This window comes from Sorex fumeus, unplaced genomic scaffold (genome assembly GCF_029834395.1).
Source record: "Sorex fumeus unplaced genomic scaffold, SorFum_2.1 ptg000018l, whole genome shotgun sequence".
NCBI classification, from domain to species: Eukaryota; Metazoa; Chordata; class Mammalia; order Eulipotyphla; family Soricidae; genus Sorex; species Sorex fumeus.
The window spans coordinates 34,149,448-34,174,036 of NW_026606075.1; the positions used below are offsets into that span (position 1 = coordinate 34,149,448).

At 42.1% G+C, this 24,589-nt stretch overlaps 2 protein-coding genes across 3 annotated transcripts in view; one reads left to right on the plus strand and one right to left on the minus strand.

The window, feature by feature from the left end:
* Positions 1 to 4,147, minus strand: part of NLN (neurolysin) — a 104,523-nt gene extending 100,376 nt beyond the window's left edge. Inside the window, exon 1 of the mRNA XM_056112473.1 lies at positions 3,950 to 4,147. Within this exon, the coding sequence (XP_055968448.1) occupies positions 3,950 to 3,990 (41 nt within the window). The 5' untranslated portion in view covers positions 3,991 to 4,147. The remainder of the gene's footprint in view (positions 1 to 3,949) is intronic.
* A 282-nt stretch (positions 4,148 to 4,429) lies between these two features.
* SGTB (small glutamine rich tetratricopeptide repeat co-chaperone beta) overlaps positions 4,430 to 24,589 on the plus strand; it is a 36,196-nt gene continuing 16,036 nt past the window's right edge. For both annotated transcript variants that reach the window (XM_056112478.1, XM_056112479.1), the window contains exons 1-5: positions 4,430 to 4,556; positions 5,723 to 5,844; positions 17,125 to 17,228; positions 20,364 to 20,433; positions 23,397 to 23,496. In XM_056112478.1, the coding sequence (XP_055968453.1) occupies positions 5,745 to 5,844; positions 17,125 to 17,228; positions 20,364 to 20,433; positions 23,397 to 23,496 (374 nt within the window). In that variant the 5' untranslated portion in view covers positions 4,430 to 4,556; positions 5,723 to 5,744. The remainder of the gene's footprint in view (positions 4,557 to 5,722; positions 5,845 to 17,124; positions 17,229 to 20,363; positions 20,434 to 23,396; positions 23,497 to 24,589) is intronic.

Genomic DNA, 24,589 nt, shown 5'->3' on the forward strand with positions numbered 1-24,589 from the left:
GCAAAATATGCAGAGTAGTACTCTATTGCATATCTGAGTACAAAAGTTGTTCACAACAACCAAAGGAGCAGGGCAATGTGCTAGGTATTTTGTAAGTCATTCATCAGAACCTTGTTATAGTGTGAGGTCACTATAACTGGTCTTTTTCTCTTTTTTTCTCTTAAGATCATACAGGTTGACTTTAGGTTGACCTTGTGACCACTCACTACTTTCGGACTGGCCGGCTAGAGCGATAGCACAGTGGGTAGGGCATTTGCTTTGCATGCGGCCTACATGACCCACCTAGGTTTGATTCCTCCGCCCCTCTCAGAAAGCCCAGCAAGCTACCGAGAGTATCCGTCCGCATGGCAAAGCCTGGCAAGCTCCCCGTGATGTATTTGATATGCCAAACACAGTAACAAGTCTCACAATATTACTGGGCCCGATAGAGCAAATCGATGAACAATGGGAGGACAGTGACAGTGACAGTTAAGATCACACAGTTATTACATGACAGAATTCAGAATCAAGTTCAGGTGATGTCTTTATAGACGTCCCTTCAATCATATGCTTTCAGTCTCTAAAAATTAATCCTTACTCAGTGCATGTTAGTCTGAATTCATCAGGTCCAACTACAACACATTCTAAAATAAATATGGCCATTTCATTGACAAATATCTGTAGCACTGTCCGTAGCACTGTCCCCCCCGTTGTTCATTGATTTGCTCAAGTGGGCCCAGTAACGTCTCCATTGTGAAACTTGTCGTTACTGTTTTTGGCATATTGAATATGTCATGGGTAGCTTGTCAGGCTTTGCCGTGCAAGCGAGATAGTCTCGGTAGTTTGCCAGGCTCTCCAAGAGGGGCAGAGGAATCGAACCTGGGTTGGCCAAGTTGGCCACGTGCAAGGCAAATGCCCAACCACTGTGCTATCTAATGAATATCAAAGAACTAAGTATAGCAGAGTAAAATTCTTTAAGACATTTAAGATTTTACAGACTTGAGTCAAAGTAATTTTCATAGAAACAAAAACTAGCTCTAAAATTCTAGGTGTTCCAAACGAATCTCAGACCTGGCAACCTGCTGCAGATATGGCCCGGGACTTTGCAATAGGCCTTTTCCACTGGGCTGCTCCAGATGGGGCAGGTGTTGTTCTCTGCCTGCCCTCTAGGACCTCCAGAGGCTGCCATTTTCTAGAAGTCAGCAAGAAGCTCCAGGTAGGAGTGGCAGTGATGGCAAATCCCAAGTCTCACAGGACTGGGGAGGAGTGGGTCGTTGGGCCCTTCTCCTTAACCTCCCCTCTCCCCCCACCCCACCCTGATGGGACTCAAGATGATGCCAAATCTGCCCACCGTCTACTTAAGCTCCCACATGGCTGCGATCCAGAGACACACAGACGAGTCTCGGACCAAGCACCACCAGGAGTAATTCCTAAGTAAGGAGCCAGGAGTAACCCCTGAGCATCGCCAGGTGTGACCCAAAAAGAAAAAATAAAGGGCAAGAATTAACTATTTGATAGAAATTCTCTCAAAAATGTAATAAAGTAAAAAAAATTTTTTTGTTAATCTAATAAAGTGAACTTGCCACTTCACAGAAAACAGCTAATAGTATTTCCTACCCATGATAAAATTAGAGCTTTTAAATGAAAGTCATAATTCAGAAATACTGTATCTGCTACTATGAACTTGCCTGCTTCATAATGCTTATAATACTTTTCTGATCACATGGATGACATGAAAGAATAGATTACTTGATATTAAATAAAGAAATATATTGACATGAGGAAGAGATGCACAATGCAGCAAGCCATTATCTTTTGAATGACCAATGTTTGACATTACAAAATTATGTATGGTGAAGACCCATTCAAAGAGGTTGGAGAGCTAGTATAGGGGGTAAGGCACTTGTCATATGTGCAGCCAACCCCAATTTCATTTGAGCACCTCCTGGTATTTTGTGCAACCCCTGAACTGGGACTAGTTTGTGAGTACTGTGGGATACAGCCTCCAAACCAATCAAAAGGCGGAAATAACCCAAATGTTCACCAATGTGTAAATGGTCAAAAAAAAAATGTGGTACACCCATTCAATAGGATATCATTTAGCTTTAAAAAGGAAAGAAATTTTGACACTTGCTACAGCATGCTAAAACCGAAGAAGAATAAGACAGTTATAAAAGTGCAAATACTCCATGAGGTATCTAGAATAGTTCAATTCATAGACATAGAAAGAACAGTGGTTCCAAGAACTGAGGAAGAAGGTAGCAAGGAATTATTTAGTCAGCAGAGTTGGATTTGGGATGGAGAAATAATTCTGGTGATGGAGAGTGGTAATAACTGCACAAGAATATGGATGTAGTTCAAGGCCAGAGCGGTTGTAAGGCCTTTGACCAGGGTTCAATCTCCGGCATCCCATATGGTCCCCTGAGCCCTGCCAGGAGTAATTCCTGAGTGCAGAATCAGGAGTAATCCTTGAGCGCTGCCGGGTGTGATCAAAAAAGAAAAACAGAAAAGAAAGAATGTGGTGGTATTCAAGTTACTAAATCGAGCACTTGAAATGGTTAAAATAAGAAATTGTATGTTACATATACTTTTCACAATCAAATAGGAAAAACATAATTCTGGTATCACTGATAGTTTTGGGAGAGTTAACTTTTCATTCAAATTTTTATTGGTCTATACAACGAATTTACTGATTTTTAAAAACAAATAAATTTTTTAAACTGTCATAGCTTTAATTTCTAGGATGGAAATACATAACCCCCCAAAACAGAAAATTCTTAGGTTCTCAGTAAGTTTTGAGAGGTAAAGAGATTCTGAAATAAAAAAGTTTGAGGACCATGAAATATATTCTCCCCTCATCCTGCATTATGTGAATCTGAAGACTTTATATATACATATACATAGTAACACTAACCATTATATATGTGTGCATATGTATATGTTTGTATATATATACACTTATATACTTTAAAAACTTTACTAGAAGGAATGACCATCACAAAACTCTACATAGAACATGGTTGCAATGTCCAAGAGACTACTGATTAAAAACATTAAGTGCTGATATGTTCTGGAGTAATTTCACGAGTATCTAGCATGAAACACACATTCCCTTGTTTTCCGTTACACCTTGTCTCGGATTTACAGCACAAAACTAGATTTGAGAATGAGAGTGGTAGGCGCATCGTCAGATCCCCTCCGTCCATCCTGCGCATGGGTATGGGTGCAAAGAATTTAATTCTCTCACCATCTTGCCACTGGTTTGTTGCAGAGGGGTGTGGCGAGGGAGCCAGGAAGCAGGCCAAAATAGCAGCTGAGGCTGCCCAGGACCGTGTCCCAGCAATCACTTCCTCTATTTTGGGGGTCCAAGTCGATTTGCCCCAGCAAGAGGCGGAATATTTGGGGGGGTGAGTTAAAAATCAAAAAGAAAATTAGAAAGCGTGGACTCAAAGAATAAGCACGACCATAGCGGTTTCATTTGGGGAGGATACCCAATGACTGGCATGCTATAATGGATGTGCTGGGTCGGGGGACAAAACGGAATTGTTCTTCCTGAATCCACAGCTGCCCTGCCGTAATGACAGATCTGCAGTTCCCGACTGGGGAGTGGCGGGGGTTGCGGGAGAAACGAAAAAAAAGTCAAGTGATTTTCTTCTCCGGACATTTTCTCCGCATTCATTTTGGGCCGGGTCTGTGACAGGCTCGCGGACTGCAGCTGAAGGCTGTCCCCAAACAAAGGGGGACCGCAGCCCTCCTGGGGGAGCCGAGCAGGGACAGGGGCCCCCAGTCGCCTAGCCAGGTGGGTCCCTCGGGAGAGAGAAGGCAGGCCGCGGGGAGGGAGAGGAGCCGGGGCGGCGCGGGGGTGCGAGCGGGGAAGCCCCGGCGGGGCACCCGCAACCTCCCCACCCCCCACCCGGGCAGAAGACCCCGCCCTGGCCATGGTCAAGGTGAACCCACGCGCCGGAGGTACCTGTGGAGGCCTCGCACCGCCCAAAGGCACCGGGTGACCATGGGAGCGTAGGAAGACCGGCGGCGGCGAGTGCGCTGTGCTCCGACGCAGGCTGGAGGAGGATCCGGGGCGCCCGGGAGCCGGCACGAGGCCTACGAGCGGAGGCGACAGCGACACGACAGCGGCGGCCGGCGCTGCCCGCGCCCTCCCACGTGCGACAGCCCCGAGCGGCCGCCACTACGGCCCCGCCCCCCGTGGCCCCGCCCCGGGCCGGGCCCGCCCACAGATGGCCACGCCCACCACGCATGACCGAGCCCCCGCAGCCCGTCCCTACACCGCTCCGCCTCCACGCCTGGCCACGCCCCGCGCATGGCCACGCCCCCACGGCCCGGTCCCTCCGCGGTGCGCCGCCCCGGGGGCGGTGCCGGCGAGACCCTGCGGCCCCGAGCCCCGTTCCGCGCCGGGTGGGTCGAGGGGGCGGCGGCGGCGGCGGCGCTGGCGCCGTGAAGTTTGAGTGGCCGTGCTGCGGTCGGGAGCTCGATCCAGATCTTGACCACCAGAGGGGCTGGGCGGCCCGACTTAGGGACGCCCGCGGGCCCGCGGCCACCTTCTCGCGTCCTCTCGCCTGGTAAGGGGCTTCGGTTCTGCCTGCAATCGCCGCCGACGGGGCCTGGTGGCGCGCCCGCTGCAAAGGCCCGGGTTCCCCAAGGGACGAGAAGGAGGTCGGTGTGCTTCGCGGGGGCGGGAGCGAGAGGAACCCGGAGGCCGGGCATCTCCGTCTTCTGCGCACCCCCTTCCTTCTCGTGCCGGTTCTTTTTGTACCCTCTGCCCGGGGGCGGACGGGCCTGGGTAGGGGGCCGGTGGAGGTGGGGGTCCCTTCTTCGGTACTCACAACCCGGTTGCCGAAAGGCTGGGCTCGCCTTTAACTCCAGTGATAAACATCCGAGCAGTGGGTACCACACCCTGGCTTTGAACGAGGGAACCTGGGGAGCTGATGGATGACGCGATTTAGTGGAAATTAGCCCTTAATGCCGGCTGGCCCTGCGCCACTGTTTGGATGCGATAGTGCTGCATGTGAATGGACACGACCGGGAGCTTCCAGCCTGTCCACGAGAGAGTCCAGCTGCTGCAGAGACAGAGCACTGTCGGTTTGTAGTAGCCATCGATTTGGGCAAGGATTTCCTGACATGTCTGTTGATGAAATACAAATGCCATTCTTTCTATTAGGCATGACACTCGATGGTTGAATAGCCCTTGGTGAGCGTATTTCCTCGGCACAAAATACCGTCTCAGCCCACCAAAATTTGGCGGAATGTAAATTATGCATCTACATATTTTTAAATCTCATGAGAGAAAGTGCTCACCGTGGGTCAGCTTCTGAGTCAGCAGTATGAAATCTCTCTCAACTTAATGCCGAGGCCTCTGGGGGATTTGTGCATCTATATTATCTATTTCTCTTTCCTTTATATACTATGTAGATACAGTGAGATATGCAGTGGTAGTCTAAGCTTATACGATACATGTCTGGGGAAATTTTTTACTTCTGGAAGATTTAGCATAATCTAATACCACTGGATACCAATGAAAAGATGTAATAAATCACCATAACAGTACTTGGTGCGGTCTGTTTCTTTTAGAAGAGAAAGGTGTAAAGGCAATAGAGGTTTCTGGTTTTGCTATTTTTTTTTTTATCTTTCAGGCTAATTTATTGCTTCGTTATTTATAATCTCTGTAAGTATAGCCTTCCCAGCTCATTCTTTAAAGTAACAAGGTGTTTTCATTTGTCTTACTAAGGAAAATTGTTTAAGCTCTTAAGATGTCATCTGTCAAGCACCTAGTTTATGCAGTTATTCGTTTCTTACGGGATCAAAGTCAGATGGATTCTTATAGTTCGGATGAACAAGAAAGTTTGGAAGGTAGGCTCCTGTTTTATTATATCCATTCATGTTTATTTTATGAAAGCTAAAATAACTGTGGCCTCACTTGATGATCTATAATAAAAAATCAGAATATTTTGTTGATTTTTTTCTAGGGAGAGAACAGCTTGTTAGGTTATCACATTTCTACTTTGTGAAAGTTATTTTGTTTAAATTAATAAGAAGATAAGAGAACCATGGTTCATGTATTGAGTTTGTAAGAACTATGTTATTCATATAATAGAGTTTTTTTTTTTACAGTGACTGTCAACTTAATCTTATTCCACATAAAATCCCATTTAAATAAGTAACACAGTTAACAATGGGCCAGTGCTGAGATTTAACTTCTGGCTCTCACTCTGATAATCTTGTGGTCTCTTCCTCCGAGGAGGGCATAATACGAATCATGCTATTCCTATTATGGAAAGCATCCAGATTAGAATCAATACTTGAAAATATCTTAGTCATCATAAAAGCATTGTGTGAAAGGCTAATAATTATTTATACCACTAGTAAGTTCTGACAACTTTCATTAGGGGGGCTTGAAATGAGAGAATTTTACCTTTGTTTTACGTCAGCTTTAAGTCCTGGATTCAGTAGTTTGTTAAGTTGAGCAGGACCTGGATGATAGCATCACGTGTTTCCTTGACACCATCTTTTGTGCCTTGTGTTTATGCATTATAAAATTTAAATCAGGGTGGCTGTAATCAATTCTGCCGATGGGCATTGTGACATAAAGCTTTGATTATTAAAAAGAGAATGGGAGAATGTACTAACAGCACATTTAAAATGTTCCATTTTCAAGTTGTTTTTCCTATATAGGAGGGATGTCTGTTAATTCCTACCAGCACTTTCCTTGGGAATCTCCTTTCAGGAGGTAGGGGCGAAAACTGGGCATTTGCTCTAAGTCTGCTTGCAGTGTGGTAAGATGGTGTCCTTCCAGGTGGCAGTGAGAGGAGCAGGTGATACGCAGTTGGAGAATGTTGCAATCAGTTCATTTAATATCCAGCCCTTTTTGTCCTCTTTGACTGAACTGTGAAGATAAAGGAGACCAGTTATCTAAGAATCATATTTGCAATGGTTTTTCTGTAACAAGCACATAAATGCAATCATTTAATAAAAATGTGTTTCCTAATAAAAAGCAATATAAGGCTTTAAAGAGCCAGAAAGAAGATGGAGTTTTTTTTTTTTTAACCAAGATGTTACATGTCCTATTTTTAGGATGGTACTCAGCCAAAAATATGTGCCTTCAGCTGTTTGTTATATATATGGTAGTCAGAAATGGTGCCAATTGTCTTTGACCGACCCCTATTTTTGATTCTGTCAGTCTAATTAAATTGAATATGAAATCATGTGGAGATGTCTGTCCACCTTCTAGACATTTAAAAAGCCCCAGGAAAGGAGCCTGAATTCTAGTACCAGCTTTTCCACTGTGGTGAAGTTGGTGTATTACCAGCTTTGATCGTTGTCATCAAATTATTTCACCTAGTCCTCCTAATTGTCATTATCTACTGACATCTGCTTCATGTTTTGACTTTTCAGATTCCTGCTCATTGTCACTCTCTTTCACATGACTTATTGTTTTCATTCTTGTCCGTGACAACATATTCATAGATGATTCTTTTAGTTCTCTTGGCTCTTGGTTCCTTGGCCTTCTCTCCTCCAGTAATTCCACTCACTAACTCCTTTGGTCAGACTCTACACCAATGGTTCTTACCTAAGAGTGCTTTTGCAACATCTAGGGATAATTTTTGTTGTGATGATGAGGTGGGGGTGCCGAACTGTTGGCATTTAGTAGGCATACCTGTGTAGATGCTACTAAGCATACATAGGACAGCCCTTAACACAAATAATTTTTCTAGTCCTAAATGTCAGTGGAACTGAGGTTGAGAAATGTTTCCTAGATCCTGCCATTACCCAATATCATTCTCTCCAAAATCTCTATCACAGAGAGATAGTACAGGGATCAAGTCACTTTCCTTGCATCTTGATCACTCAGGTTGGAATCTCAGCCACCACAATGGTCATCCGAGCACAGCCTATGGTCAGTTCCGAGCACAGAGCCTGAAATAGCCCCTGAACACCTCCCACCTCCCCATTTCTCTTATAAATATTTCGCTTCATGACCATGACATTTTACCGCATCTTATTCTGTCTAGAATCTCTGTCCCACCAATTATTTGACCCTGTAGCACAGCGGTAGGGCATTTACCTTGCGTGCAGCCAGCCTGACCGAGCCGGGTTCGATTCCTCCGCGCCTCTCAGAGAGCCCGGCAACCTACCGAGACTATCTCGCCCGCACGGCAAAGTCTGGCAAGCTACCCGTGATGTATTCGATGTGCCAAACACAGTAACAACAAGTCTCAAAATGGAGATGTTACTGGGCCTGCTCGAGCAAATCGATGAACAACGGGAGGACAGTGCTACTAATACCTCTAGTAATCAATCCCTTACTTTTTCAAACCCCTCTTTTTATCCAGCTGACATTCCATGGTTATTATAGTTCACTCTTTTGTATATTTCTATTTGTTCTAAATCTCAACTTTTTAAAAAGTCCACCTGTCCACTTACTCTTTATCCATTTCACAAGACTGTAGAGTTGGAATAGTGCACACAGTTTGCTGGTTAACTCTGTTTTATGTTCATGTCCATAAACCTCCAGTGAATCTGGAGCTAGCTGGCAATCACATTATTTTCTCCAAGTTTATTCATGTTTTTGCTATTCTGGACAGCCACTTTGATACTTTCCCATGACTTCTCAAACCACTGAACTCCTCTTAGCATTGAGGACTCTGTTTTCTACTTCAGCAAGAAAATTGAAATAATAAGCAAGCATTTTCCACAGACTTCCTCAGCTCTGCCTACTTTCCCACCAACATCTATACCCACATCATTGCCTGCCTGATCCAGTCATAGGCTATGGATTGGATATTTGTATCTTTCTGGAATTCATATATTGAAACATAGTGCCCTAAATGATAGGATTAGGAGATAGAGCTCTCGCGATTGAGATGAGTGGCCTTATAAATAAGACATCTCAGGTTACCTAAGGATAGTATAGTGGGTAAGGTACTTGCTGTGAACATGGCAGAATGCAGGTTTGATCCCTGATACCACATGGTGTCCCTGAGGCCCACCAGGGTGATCCCTGAGCACAGAATGAGGAGTAGGTGTTACCTCTCCCCTTAAAAAAAAAGCCCCAGATTGCTCCATCATTCACTCCTTTTCCCATGTGAGGATTCATTTAGAAGGGACTGTCTACAAACTTTCAGAAGTAGGTTCTTGCCACCTGGGATGTGACTCAGTGGTTGAGTGTATGGCTTGCATATGTGTAGCACTGGGTTCATTCTCTGCCATTAAATTCTTTTTTCAAAAGAATTTACTTTCTTTCAGTAAATCCTTAACAAGCTTTGAATTTGATGCTGCCGGATCATGAATTTCTCATCTTCCAGAATACGAGAAATATGTTTCTGTTGTATGTAAGCCACCCCATGTAGGATATTCTATTACAGCAGCCTTAATACCAGAATGGAAAGATCTTTTGTCCTTTCTGAATGGAACTAGGACCCCCCCGCCCTCGCTTTCCATTCTGTCTCCCTTACTCTGGAGTGTCACTCTGGTTACTCTTCCCTTCATATCGCGTATCAGCTAATTTTCACTCTACTAGGATTCTTTTCCCATCAAAATACAGCAGTTACTCAAATTAATGCTATTGTATTACAATGTTGATGAGAAGGAAAATAAATTCCCAGTCAGGGCAACTGTTTGTTTGTGGAGTTTGCACATTCTCCTTATGTCTGTGTGGGTTTCCTCTGGGTTTTCTGGTTTCCTCCCACATCTCCAGCATGTGCTCATGAAGTACATTGGCATGTCTAAATTGTCCTAGTGTGAGAGTGTGGGCTGGAGGGTCTGTCCGCACCTTCCGTAGAAGGGCACGTCCTGTCTCATTGGGTGCTGCCCTGGCCTCTGCAGTGCTGTATCAGGCTCAAGACTCCTTCATCCCCGAGTTGGAATAAAAGCACTGGAAAATGAAAGAATGAATGAAAGAATGAGTTATTGTTTAATAGTAGAAGTGTTTTGGATCTGTATAAGGCAGAAATATAACTTAGGAGCCTAACTCTTATTTATAAATATCAATTAACCTGTGGTAAAATTTGTTTCATTACATTTAGTAATAACTATTGGAAACATGTTACCTATATTACAGTGTAAAACTTAATAAAATGTGCGACCAGAGACATAGGACAGTAGGCAGGTTACACTCTAAATGAAGAACCTATCAAATGTATCAAGTAAGCACTTTATCTCATTAATTTTTTTAAAGTATGCTGGACTATCTATTAGACCCATCATCCAGACAGTGGAATTAAACAAAGTGTTAGAGAAATGTAAAAAGTAGCCCAGACACCCCAGAAAGGGGTAGGTGAGTACCTCCATCTGCCCAAGCAGAGCCTTGGCAGCTGAAAACTTCCAGAACCCAATTGCCATCATACTCACGGCCAGACTCCACAGGCACGGGGGAGCCTCATCCATGAATGCATCTGCTGGAAAACTGAGGTATTTGGGTTTTGTGACCAAAATCTCCAGGCGGCCATTGAATTGGAGATGGGTGACCTCCCCCAAATCCCCTTAGTCTTCCAGGAGCCTGGCAGTCATGCCCATGAACTGCCTCCAGTACCTTATTTGCCCATAAACTGGCCGTGATCCAGAGACTCAGAAATAAATCTCGAAAGAGATCAGTGGGGGCCAGAGTTGCTTCCAGACTCTAAAGTCATCATCCAGTTAGAAATTTAAGCCTAGCGGCACAACCCCACCCAAATTTTAGAATTCCTAGAGCAACATCTCCTATGCTGCATCGCTGGTATCCAGGAGTAACACACCACATTGGATCGATGGAAAGCGGAAGGCAGCCAATCTCGATGAACGAAATATTAAAAGACAAAGCTTAACCTGTAACAACAGCTTAGTAATCTTTTATACAAGGGCGTGATGGCTCCACGGTGAGATACAGCAATCTTTACACACTTAATTCTAAGGAAATCTTTTTGATCATTTTAGCAAATTAATCATAACAAGCAATACAAAATAAATCTCCTTGGGCCTGCTATTGGGGTAGCTTGGGTGGTTGTTAGGAAAATAGGAAATAATGGTAGTGGGAAGGTGTAATGGTGGTCGGGTTGGTGTTGGAATATTGAATGTAATAAATCACTGTGAACAATTTTATAAAAAATATTATTTTTAAAGAAAAGTAGCCGTTGTTCAAAGTCACATCTCTCTGGCATCAAAGCTTTGTTCCATATATTTTCCTTCTAATCCAAGAAAGGACATATAATGACTAAATCTGTCCCACCTTAAATTATATGTAAGGATAGTATCCTTTTCTCTAAGACTCAAAATTTAGGGGTCATCCTAAAGTCTATTTAGGGCTCATTTACAGTGCCTGAAATGGCTTCAGTGATACCAAGTCAAATGGTAATAATGGAACAATCACAGAAGAGTGAAATGTGTACGTGCGTGCTTATGTCTGACTATTTTAGCAATGTGGTCATTATGCTACATCTGAGAGTGGAGCACAGTCATTTTCTGATGGCCTGAAGCATGGATAATTAGGTGCAGAATGTATAGAAATCTGAGATCACAGATGTTTAGGACAACATCTCAAAGAAATGAGCTCATAGAAAGTAAGAGTTGAAAAAGATGTTTAAAACTAGCAAGTTGGAACTTATTGTTGTGAGGACCGGAAGGTTATGATGTGTGAGATCTCTCGTGACATCTTCTGAATAATTAAACATTTAATTGAATGAGTTAGCTGAGTAGAAGAGCAATAGAATGAACTGCCCATGATCACAAAGCTAAGCCTGGCTTGGCTTGGACTGCAGTGCCTTGTAGTCTTGCTCATTAATTCCTTCATTTGCCTATTTGTATTATAAGCTTCCAATTCCTGGGTACTTTCTTTGAATTTGTTACGAAAAGAAAACCTTAAAAAATTAACTTAATCAAAAAATTATCACCACAACTTTTCTAAACAGACAGCATTTTATTCTAACTTTATATTAAAGGATTCCCATTGTGTATGTGTGGGGGAGGGAGGTTGAGAGGGAGTTGGAGGGTTTGGTGCTCAGGGGCTACTCCTGGCACTGCACTCAGAAATGACCTTCACCAGTGCTTTGGGACCATGCGTGGTGTTGAGGAATTAAATGGGTCTGCAACATTCCAGGCAAATTCTTTACCTCCTATTCTGTCTCTTAGATCCCAGATTTTCGTTTTCTTTTTCACTTGGGTTGCTCATTAATTCCTTCATTTGCCTATTTGTATTATAAGCTTCCAATTCCTGGGTACTTTCTTTGAATTTGTTACGAAAAGTAGCCGGGCAGTGCTGAGGGTTTACTCCTGCCTTTCTATGCAAGTCACTCCTGATGGTGCTTGGGGTCCATCTGGGGTATTGGAGATTGAACCAGGGTCAGCCCCATGTAAAGCAAATGCCTTAACTCTTGTACTATCTCTCTGACCCCTTTAACAAGAATTTTTCTTTTATTTATTTTTAATTTTATTTTAGTTTGGGTTGGGGCCACACACTAAAGTGCTCAAGACTTACTCTTGGTTATGTGCTCAGGGATCACTCTTGATAATGCTCGGGAGACCATATGTTGTGCGGGAGTTAATCCCAGGACAGCCACATGCAAGGCAAGTGTGTTAACTCCTGTACCCCTCTAGCCCAAGCATTTTATTATATTTGGTAAGCAGGGGATGGTTTGGGCCACACCTGGTGAAGCTTAGGGCTTATTCCTAGCTCTGTGCTTAGGGGTCATTGCTAGCTGTGTTCAGAGGACCATACTGGGGTTGGCCACATGCAAGGCAAGCACAATTAATCCTTGTACTCAAATTTTAGTTCTTAAAGAGATTAGGAATGTTGCCTAAGATTGAAAACAAAGTTAGAAGCAACTTTAGATGCTTTGGACTTTTCCAGGGCTCATAATTCTTGCAATATTCCAGAAAGAGTAAGCTGCTATTATATATGGTGGGCATTCAGTAAATATTTGTGAATAGAACTGATGAATTAAATAAAGGATTCATATGTATGCATGAATATGATGGTCTGTATCTTAAATTATAAGTATTAGGTAGAACTGATGCCTTTTTTTTGGCATTTTGGCTTTTTGGGGTCATACCCAGCAATGCTTAGGGGTTACTGGTGGCTCTACACTCAGGAAATACTCTTGGCAATGCTCAGGGGATTATATGGGATGCCCAGGATTGAATCCAGGTTGGCTACATGCAAGGCAAATGCCCTACCTACTATTCTATCGTTAAAGCTCCAGAGCTAATTCTAGTAGATTTGTTGAGAGAATCAGAATTAATAAATGTCAAGCACATAGCACATAAAAGCTTTCAAATAAAGTCTTATGCAGATGTGATATTGTGTTGTTGAATAGAATTTTTCACTCTTCTCCTTATCAGTGCCTAACAGTATTTCTAGATTTTTAAAATAATGTGTGTGTATGTGTGTGTGTGTCTGAGAGAGAGAGAGAGAGAGGAGAGAGAGAGGTCATGTGGATCATGGTGGATCATGACACATCAAACATCTTCCCTGTAATGATTTCTATTTCCTTAAAGGGAATCATGAAGTAGGCTAGTGAATGCAGTTCAGTGGTAGTGCAAGTAGGGGGACCTAGATTTCATTCTCATTGTGAATGAAGGGGAGCGAATCTTTTGAAACATAAGTTATTTCACTCAGGTTATTTGACTGGATTAGTAATGGTAATTCTGAGTTTTAGTGGCTTTGTTCACTAAGCCATATATCCCATATGTCTCTGTGTTTGTGTTGAACACTACACATTTTGACATCTGGTTTTGATCATTAAAACAATTGTTCACCTATATGTGAAGTCTAAAATAGCCAAATTCCCAGAAGCAAAGAATTGAAAGGTGGTGGCATCGACAACATAGAGCATAAAAGCTTTTATAGGGACTGAGAATATAGTTTTTGGTAGAGCACTTGCCTTGCATAGGCAAGACCTTGGGTTTGACCCCCAGCACCACACACACACAGCAGTACCCCTTGGGATCCCGACATGGGCTTTTCACCATCAGTGTTTGGCTCTTACTGTGTTCTGGGATGGTTCTGGGGTGGTTTAGAACTGGGATGGTTCAGAACTGGGTTGGTTTCTATCTATTTTTTACATAACTGTTAATGGGAGGGACCACTGTATCACTGTGTCACTGTCATTCTGTTGTTCATCGATTGCCTCAAGCAGACCCCAGTAACGTCTCTTTCATCCTAGCCCTGAGATTTTAAAAAGTGCCACATTCGAGGCTCTTTCAAGGTCAGGAGAATGAGACCCATCATTGTTACTGGTTTTTGGCATATTGAATACACCATGGGGAGTTTGCCAGACTCTGCCGTGTGCTTTTGGTAGCCTGCCTGGTTCTCCAGAGTAAGAACTAGATAATAAGGTGTTGCATGGCCACAAATGCGGCCGCATGCTTCTGGGAGCAGGGTTTTATAGTTTGTAGGTCTTGGCTGTTGATGGGATTATATGGCACAGGGGGCAGTTGGTGGGTGTAATGCCTGCATGCTGGAAGATGGAGGATCTGGGTGGAGGAGTCCCCAGTCCCAATCCGAGCAGGCTTGGAGATCTATGCCCCGGGTCTCGCACACCTGGGTTCCTCTGCCAGATCCTTCATGCGTGAGGCTTGTCCAAACGTGTGGAGAGTGGTCTTAAGCATGACTGTGGCTGGAAATGGAGGTCTTCAGCTGCCGGGGCTCTGATCAGGATGGGGAGAGAAACTCAAACCCCCCTCCTCCGAGGTGCCCTGGCGAGGACAGCCAGGCGTGGAAGCAGGAGACTCGTGTGTGCTGTTCTCTTCCAGGAGCAGGGAAGTTTTACTTTCTTTCATAGATTTTATTTTTTTTGAAATTGCATTTTTATGTTTATGTAAACCAAGAAGTAGATTAACAAAAGAATCCCTAACATCTAGATTTTAAAAACTGTACTCTTATATGTGCCTTTTTTTATAAACTAAATGCAAAAACTTCTTATTTTATTAGTGGAAGAAAAATGAAACACCCCAGATCATTAAACCTTATTGAAGTTCTTATGCATTGAAACAGACATATAAATATTAAATAAGCAGTGCCAATATGTATGATTAAGCAAGAAATAAACATTTAGTTTTATTTTTTCAACTTATTTTTAAAAGCATACTACTTTTTATTTGTTAGCCTTTTTCCCCCAAAATTTTTATTTAATTGTTTAATTGTGTCTACATCTGGTCATGGAATTAAGTGTTGCTCTTGAAGGTAAACTAAGTGATTTTCAAATTTATTTTCCTAGTTCCTCTTTTGACAGATGAAAGTAAATTTGCTTGTTCTAGTAAAACTTAATTTTCAGGCTTTCTGGATACCTTAATTGTAACTGTCAGTGTTGTACTGGTCAATATATGAAAAACATATTCTTTTCCGCTACTTAATTTATCTGAAAGTGAACTTGCAGTGATGAAGAATTTATGAAAAATATGTTGTATGTATTTCAATGTTTAGAAAATAACACAAGTAAAACTGGTTTCTGAAAACAGGCTTCATGTTCAAAAATAAAGAACAAAATGACATTTTGAAATTTTTTTAAAAAGTAGACTGAATTTGTTGAACATCTTCTCTTTGTCAGAATCTGTTAGAGTCAAAGAGGCAGAAGTTGCAGACCCAATCCTCCAGGAGACAATCTAATATGCATGTAATATAGTAAGATTACACTAAGTAAGGTTACAACAGGACCAGCTATCTGGCACAGTAAAAGAAATGATGGTATGCGGGTATAAATTATTCTTGAATAAAGTAATAGTGTCTTTTTTATGGTAGAAGTAATTTTCTCAGGACAGCAATTTACACATAAGTGTTATTAACATACATGAGCCTGTTCTACATTGTCTGGAAGTCCAGTGGGTGTTTTGGCTATCCCGTCATCTTGTTCAGCCAGGCTTCTTTGCTAAGGACAGTGCTTTTAGGGTGATAAACTACCTCTGCTCTTAGTAGGCTCTTGTAGCGGACGCTGGCTGTGTTTCCTTCTCCGATGCTGTTCAAACTCTTTGATATATTAATAATTTACTTCCATGTTCATTTGGGGACAAAACCTGGTGATGCTCAGGAGTCCTCAGGCACTATGCTCAGTACTTGGAGGAGTGGGGGGGAGTTTCTCGTGGCAGTGTTTGAGGGGGAGTGCTGTGCTGAGGATCTAACCTGGGGTGACCATATGAAAAGCATGAGCTCCAGTCACTTGTCATCTCCCTTATCCCTTGCCAGGTGACTTTTTGGGGGGAGGGGCGGGCTTTTGGGCTGCATCAAGTGGATTGTGCCTTTCTTGGCTTTATGCTCAGGGATCACTCCTGGTAGAACTTGGGATTCACCCAGAGTCAGATGCATGCAAGCAAGTGCCTTGCCCTTTGGACTGCCCTCCTAGGCTTTTTTTCCAAACACAAATTTAGTTATATATTTCTCCTCTGTTAAATTCTCTGATGTCTCTCTCTCTCTCTCTTTTTTTTACCCAAAAAGTCCACACCTTTCTAGCAGAATCTCCCACCGTGTCTTTCAACTTAGTTCCTATCTTAACCATGTCCATTATTTTGACATAAAACTTTAGATGAGATATTTACCACCACTCAGCATGTTCGGTATTTTTGTTTTGTTTTGTCTGCCTCCTTCTATTATGTCAACTTCATCAAGATGGTGATTTTTGTGTTAGATTAAGTGTTGCATTTCTTAGAACAGACCTTTACACATAGTAAGCACGTGGCAAATTTGCATGCATGCATGAATAACTTTTTTTTAAAGTCAGCCTCTTTTTATAAGCACAGTAGAGTTAATATTTAGTACTTACTATGTGCCATAGACTGTTTTAATTATATTAAATTCCATTTCTCACATCAAAATACTTCTAAGTTCTATTCAAGAAATTATAAGGTCATTGGTGACTCATCAAATGCTAGTAGTATGGTAGAAATTGATATTTGTGACTTGTTTCAATAACAATCTGATAGAATATGTCTATTGGGAAGTTTTATTCTAGGTAACATTTTTCTGTAAGTGAAGAATGAGAAATCAAGTTGTCTTCCTTCAAAAGCTGGTCTATAAACAGAAATCTCTATGCAGCTGAGCCATTTAATTTTCCTTATGTTCTGTGATTCTAAATGCTGAATTACCACAGATTGCAATCCTACACGGACAAAAAAGGTTATTTCCATTTATAGGTTGCTAATTTCTTTTTCACCATTAAAATTTATTTCAAGTTGCAATTCAGTGCTTGGAGACAGTATTTAAAATCAGCTCAGAAGATACACACCTAGCAGTTTCACAGCCTTTGACAGAAATGTTCACCAATTCTTTCTGTAAGGTAAGCTGTTTGTTTCCTATTTGCATATCAGTTAAATGACTATAGAATTGTATTTTTAACAATTGAAGGATCATGCCTATAAGTAACTCACTCTCCTTACCTCCCCCCAACCCCCCCGGTAAAATATTATCTCCAGGGAGGGAAGTTACGAATAGGCAGCCGGGATTAATAGGGGCAAAGAGCAGGGGCCCTGGAGGCATTGGTGGTGCAGGGGTGTGGGACGTGTATATGCGAACCACAGAGCCCACGGCATTGAGAGCATGAGATCCCGACCACAACAGCCACATTTTAAAATGTGCCTGTTGAGGAGGCAGGCTAGGGTGCGAGAGGGAAATTGACACGGGCGACAGGATTGGTGTTGGAACATTATGTGCCTGAAACTTAACTACGGATAACTTCGTAACTCAGGGTGTCTTAATAAAAATTTTAAAAAATAAATTGATTATGTACGTTAGTAGATCCCATAGTGGGTGATACTGCTTTCAAGATGGCTAGAACCTTCTCGCACCTTGTAGTGATGTTAGTAAAAGTCCCAGGTAAATTTGGAGTCTCTTTCTGTTTGGTAGTTTAAAACTGAGATTTCCTGGGGTGAGTGCTGAGTAATGTTTTTTCTGAAAAGGAAATGCTAGACCAAATATGTTTGGGAGCCTCTGGTCTACCTGGATACCATCTGGATCATAAAATATGGTTCTTTTCAATGTGCCTTAGCTCTTCATATTAGCACTATTCTCATCTTCTAATATTTGAATGATATTTGAATGATATGACTTCGACAACTTTGCTAATCTTTTATAGTGTCTTAATATTTTTAATTTTGACATTTGAATTGACATTCTGCTTGGAATACAAGTTAAAGACAAAGCTTCTTTCTCTTTTTCTTTTTTTTGGTGAAGCAAAATAGTTTTATTAAAAGAAATTTACTTAGAGAATTGTGAGGGGAGAGAAATATGTGTTCAAGAGAGATTGTGAGTGTCTCCAGAGTGGTAAAAGCCACTAATGTCACATTTAGAAAGAAGCCATGCAGAAATAGATTTATCAGGAATTGAGCCATCATTTTGAAGTAAATGTCATCATGGTGGCCATTGGTGGGATTCTATGAACCAGGATTCTTAGAATTCAGGTTCATTGTGAAAACTCAGACTGAACATGGTTTCTGGATTTTAAAGGAAACATGGGCCATAATATTGGAAAAACAAAAAAAGAATAATTAGTTCAGGCCCCCAGAGTGCTTCCCCATGAGTTTTTTAAAAATCATGTTTAATGCCTCATCAGCTCCTTTTCTTACTCTAGTTCTGTATTTAAGCTTTAGTACTGAGTGAGGGACTCACGAGAGAAGCCGAAACATGCAGTACAGGCTTCAGTATGTCATAGAGACAGCCAGAACAACAACAGATGTGTGTATGTGCTTGTGTGTGTGTGTAATTTTTCTTGTTCTCTTATGGGATGTGAGGGAGAATGCCACACCCTACGAGGGTCGGAGCTTACTTCTGACTCTGTGCTCAGGATCATTCCTGATTGTGAACTGAGAACAGATGTGGTGCGATTGAGCAAGGTTCTGCCCCGTGCAACACCTTAATTACTCTGTCCTCTCTCTCTGACCTGCTAACATGAATATTGCTGAGATCATATTGCCTGTGCCTAGATCTTGTTGGAAAGAGGTTCTTAGAGTTACAGTGACAGTGGGACTGTGGTGGTGAACTGCTTTCTATACTTGGCAAAAATAAGATTACAGTTGTACTCTCATTCATTAAACACATGAGTTCTAATTACATGGTAGGATATGAGGAGATGGCACTCCTCATTTGTTTTTCTCGTCAGGGAATTCCCCTTTCCTTCTCTTTGGTTGCTGTGGTTCTTTTCATTGTTTGGGCTTGTGGTCTCCTCAGGGAGCCCCATTTCAGTGGCTCGGTGCAGCTGTGGCTGACGTGTGTCCTCTTTCTTGGAAGCCCCAGCGGGCCGGGCTCTAGGCCGCTCTTGGATGTGTTCACTTTGGCCTTCTCACCTTTGACCAAACAATAAAAAGACAGAACTTTTTTTTTTTTAATCCCTAAGGAAGTACAGATCAACTCTATGTATAAATATAAATAGAGTTCTTTTTTTTTCTTTTTCTTTCTGTTTGTGGCTGCTGTTTCTCTCTGATAGTACTTTTATGGGAAGATTTGATTTGATGGTACTTTCATGGGCAAGATTTAGAAGACAGATGCTTATAACCTAAATTTCAACCTTTTTTTTTAAATGACATCCCCCCACCCAAATCATGATTTCCCCCCCCCCCCCCCCCCATCTATAAACTGACTAGGCTTATTGGAATATTGGAAAAGGAAAAAAAAGGAGGACTTCAAAGTCTGCTCAGGAGACAAAAATTTTAACCTCCAAATATTGCTGTTTTGTGCAGTTTTGTGTATGCTTTTCCAGTCTTTGCTGTTTATCATTTGTGCATGTGTAAGTAGTTGTATGTGTACATATTTATAAGATATTATGAATGCTGTTTTTGGTAAATGGATTTACCAAACCTTAAAATATTGAACATTTTGTTTCAAATTTCCACTAATGCAAACAATTCTTTTAACTTTTTTCTATTCATTTTCTTTGCCAATTGATACTTTTTGTATACCTGTTAAGTGAGGTTTTTTGGTATAGGGAGAGCAAGTATACAAAATGATTAAGGACAGGGAGACAGCTCAAATGGCAAAGCACGTGTCAAGAATAGTATGTTTAAGGCCCTGGTTTGTTCCCCTTCCCCCACATAGTCCTATTTCTACCTAAACTATGATATGACCTCTGTAAAAATTGATTCACAAATGCCTGTTATTCTCTAGAAATATTCCACATACAGTGTGACATAGATACATATTGTATCCTAGTATGTATGAGGCACTGGGTTTGATCTCAAATACCATACAGACTAATAATGATAGTAATAGATAAAGAATGACAAATAAAACATTCTGATATTCATTTTCTAATAAAAGTATGTGAGAGGATATCACCCTGTTTCTAACACTATTATTTCGATGTTTGATTTCATGGTATAGGATTATGGGTGACTTATATGTGGAACATCATTATTTCTTTATTTGTGGGTCTCTGGAATTACTTGTTAAATGGAAATACATGGATTTTATTTAATTTCAGAATGATATTCTACCACTCTCAAACTCAGTGCCTGATGATGTGGGGAAAGCTGACCAATTAAAAGATGAAGGTGAATATTTTATTTATTTATTTATTTATTGGTTTTGGGGCTACACCCAGTAATACTCAGGGGTTACTCCTGGCTCTTCACTCAGGAATCACTCCTGGCGTGGCTAGGGATGGACCTTAGGGGATGCCAAGGGATTCAACCCTAGTCAGCCACGTGCTAGGCAGTTGCCCTACCCACATTGCTCTGGCCCTAAAGGTGAACATTTTATAGAAAAATGACTTTCTGAAACTCTGGAGAAAGTGAATGACAGGCAGTAAGATTTTGTTTATACGGCTAGAACCAAACTGGACTGAGACCACAGGGCATTTGTAAAATAGAAATGACTGTAGTAGTGAAGAAGCTGGTAGTGCAAAATGACTTGTGAGCAACAAAGTAAGGTCCAGCTTGCTACTAGAGAGACAGTCTGTGGTGAGCAGAGCTTGTAAAACAAACTATTTACAGGTACTGGTTTATTTACTACCTTGAACTGTATTTACTGGGTATCTCCTAAGATCATAGATTCTTGCGTATGTTACCTAGAGAGATGAAGCTAATTTTATTGAATTTCCAGCTTCCATATGTTTATGCTTTCGAGTTCTCTAAGAGTGAGTTTATGTGTGAAGCACAATTAGCACATTTGATGATTATATATTAAAATTTCTAGGAGTGGCTATAGGAAGATTGTTAGTTTTAAGCAACAAGTCTCTATGGAAAATCTGTGTTCATCACCAGGTGTGACTGCCAAGACAACAACAACAAAAATTTGTTTCAATTTCAAATCTAGTTTTTAGTAAGTGAGCAGGACTCTCCCCTCGCCCTGCTGTAATGAAACACGAAAGACAGCTGGAGGAAACCTCTGTTTTCCTGACCATTGTTTCGCTAAATTAGTGCCAGATGTAGTTGCAGATACCTTACAGTATCCTTTGGTATAGGTGTGGTATCTAAAATGATTTCATTTTTGAAAATGAATCTCCAGTAATCCCTTTTACAAAGGAAGTTATGTTTGGCAGGGATAGCACAGATAAATATTATTTTCTTGTAGCATATGAGCATGTATGCTTTTTATATATGTTTTACCAGCTTACCCCCACGGCAGCACACTGAAAGCGTGTTTATTTAATAGATCTGTGCAAGGGAGGAATGCAAGGGTAGGTGGAGAAGGAGACAAGGGTTGAGGGGAGGCTGTACGGGGAATGGGGAGGGTTGGCTTTCCAAGGAAGAAAAGAAGCGAAGATAAGATAGGTGAGAAGAAATTAGATTTTGTCACAAGAAAATTATTGCATTTTCTCACTTATTAAAGCCTCCATTTTATAAGGTGTACAAACATTAATTTGGGGGTGGGGTCAGAGTCATATTGGTGATGCTCAGAGGTTACTCCTGGCTCTGTGCTCAGGAATTACTCCTGGCAATATTTCAGGGACCACATGGCATGTTAGGGATTGAACCCTGGTAGGCCACATGCAAGGCAAGTGTCCTACCCACTGTTTTATCTCTCCAGCTCCTAAACATTAATTTCTTTTTAACATGAATGTGTCTGTACTGCTGAAATCATTTCAACAAAGCCTCAGAGCTAGTACAGGAGTTAAGGCACGTGCCTTACACACTGCTGATTCTGATTTGGTTCCTGGCACTGCTTGGTCCTTGAGTGTCTCTGGGTGCAGTGATGGAGACCCTGCACCCAGATGAACACTGCGGGTTGGCCTGATCAATTCCTGGCTCCCCAGAGCCCAGGTAGCACCTTGGACCCTCATTGAACCTTGGGCCCAGTTGGTCAGGAATTTCTGAGAGGACCCTGAGTACAGGGGGATGTGCCCCCCTCCCCAAACAAAAAAGCCAACAAAAGTAGCCAGGAGAGCCCAGCCTCCTGAGGACCACTTGGACAGATCCATTCCTTTCATTCAGACACACTGACAGCTAAAGAGGAAGAACTCCATATCACAATATGAAGTTTATTTCCATTGTGAGTAAAAATTCAGGACGGTTTTGGGCAGGGATGTGCACAGGGAGATGGCCAGGCACGGCCACGAGTGGAAGAGGCCACGGATGTCAGGAGCTGAGCACTGGGTGGGAAGAGAGACTGAGCGGGGAGGCAAGCGCCACCTTCTCTGTGGAGAACAGGGGCGGATCCTGACGATGCGTCTGGCCGCGCAGACTCCGCTCTGAGGTAGTGATCTGACTCAGAAACACATATCCCAGAGGCTCTGTACAGCCCTGATTCTAGTTCACAGCATCTTCACAACAGCCAAGAAGGGAACAAACCTAAACGCGCAGACAGGAGAAGAGATGGGAAGCTGCAAGCAGAGTCAAGGGAGTATTACTCTGCCATCATAAAGAGGGCAGAAGGGGTGCTGCAGAGAGTACTGTGAGAATCAAGGGAGTATTACTCTGCCGTCATAAAGAGGGCAGAAGGGGTGCTGCAGAGTACTGCGAGAATCAAGGGAGTATTAGTCTGCCATCATAAAGAGGGCAGAAGGGGTGCTGCAGAGAGTACTGCGAGAATCAAGGGAGTACTACTCTGCTGTCAAAAGAGGGCAAAGGGGGGTGCTAGAGAGAGAGCTGCGGGTAGGGCACTCACCTTGCACGCGGCTGTATACAAACAAGGCTCAACCTCTAACAGCATGTTAGTAATCTCTTATACAAGAGCTTAATGGCTCCAGGGTGAAGTACAACAATCTTCACACACTTTCCTCTAAGGAATTTTTTTTGGTTGTTTTTAGTGGATTATTCATAACAACCAGTACAAAAGGAATTATTTAGGTCCTGCTTTGAGGCCAGGGTTTGGGGGTTGGTGTGGAAACATTCCGAGATATGGTGGTAGGTAGGAGCAATGATGGTGGAATTGGTGTTGGAAAATTAAATGTAACAAATCATTGTGAACAACTTTATAAAAATAAAACAAAATTTAAAATAGAAAAATATTCCTTTATAATTTTTATTTTTATGTGTATTTGTGCTTATTGTACCTACTTGTTCCTTTGCTTTAGGCAACAACCACATGAAAGAAGAAAATTACTCGGCCGCAGTGGATTGTTACACACAGGCCATAGAACTGGATCCCAATAATGCGGTTTACTTCTGTAACAGGTAACTGGCAGGCTTTACAGGTCTTAAAACATTTGCAGAGCTCAGAGGAACTCTAAACATTTATCTATGTAGAAAAATGTGAAAGTTCAGACAAGTTTAAAAAGTAAAATGTGGGGCTGGAGTGATAGTACAGCGGATAGGGTGTTTGCCTTGCATGTGGCCGACCTGGATTCGATTCCCAGCATCCCATATGGCCCCTGAGCACTGCCAGGAGTATTCCTGAGTGCAGAGCCAGGAGTAACCCCTGAGCATCGCCAGGTGTGACCCAAAAAGCAAAAATGAAATAAACAAAAAGGAAAACGTATTGCTTAGACACAAGCCCTTTGATTAACAGCAGTTATATGTTTGTTTTGATGTGAGTGTAACCCTTTTAGTTTTCTTTTCATTCACTAGCCATGCTGTAATTGAGTTCTAGTTTTCTTTTTTGACATTTTGGGGGTAAAGGGGTCGTGCCATGCCTGGCTGTGGGGTGTTGGGGATTGAACCCAAGTCAGCTGCGTGCAAGGCATGCACATTAGCCATTGTACTCTCTTTCCAGCCCCTGGATTTGATTCTTGGGAATGCATCGAGGAGGTCTCAGTGTAACATTCAATTGGGAGGAGGTAGGGGGAATGACGAGGTGGGCCGGAGGTAACGTAAGCGTGGACAGAGGATCTGGGACATAGTGGTGGTAGCAAAGTGAGGTCACGTTATGGACCCAAACTGTATTTGTCAATCAACAAGGATTAGAGGTGATGGCAGGACAAGGTGCAGGGTCATGGAAAGACCCTTGCAGAAAGTGGAGGCACAGTGACTATACTGTAGAACTAAACACTATTGTAACCATATTTTAAAAATTATGATTTTATAATTTTTTTTCAAATGAGTTGGTTTAAGTTAAGATGGTGCAGAATAAGGGATAGACCAGACACTTGAGAAAAGTACACTTTTTCAGGGTTCTGGGCTAGGTTTACTGACTTCACAGCTACCATAAAAATAGCTGAGAACCAGAGAATGAGCAACCTTATGAATCCTTTTTCTTCTTCTTAAATTTTTGTTTTTTATAGAAGTTTATTCTTAAGTGTACAATAGGTCCCAAAACACTTCATTCTAG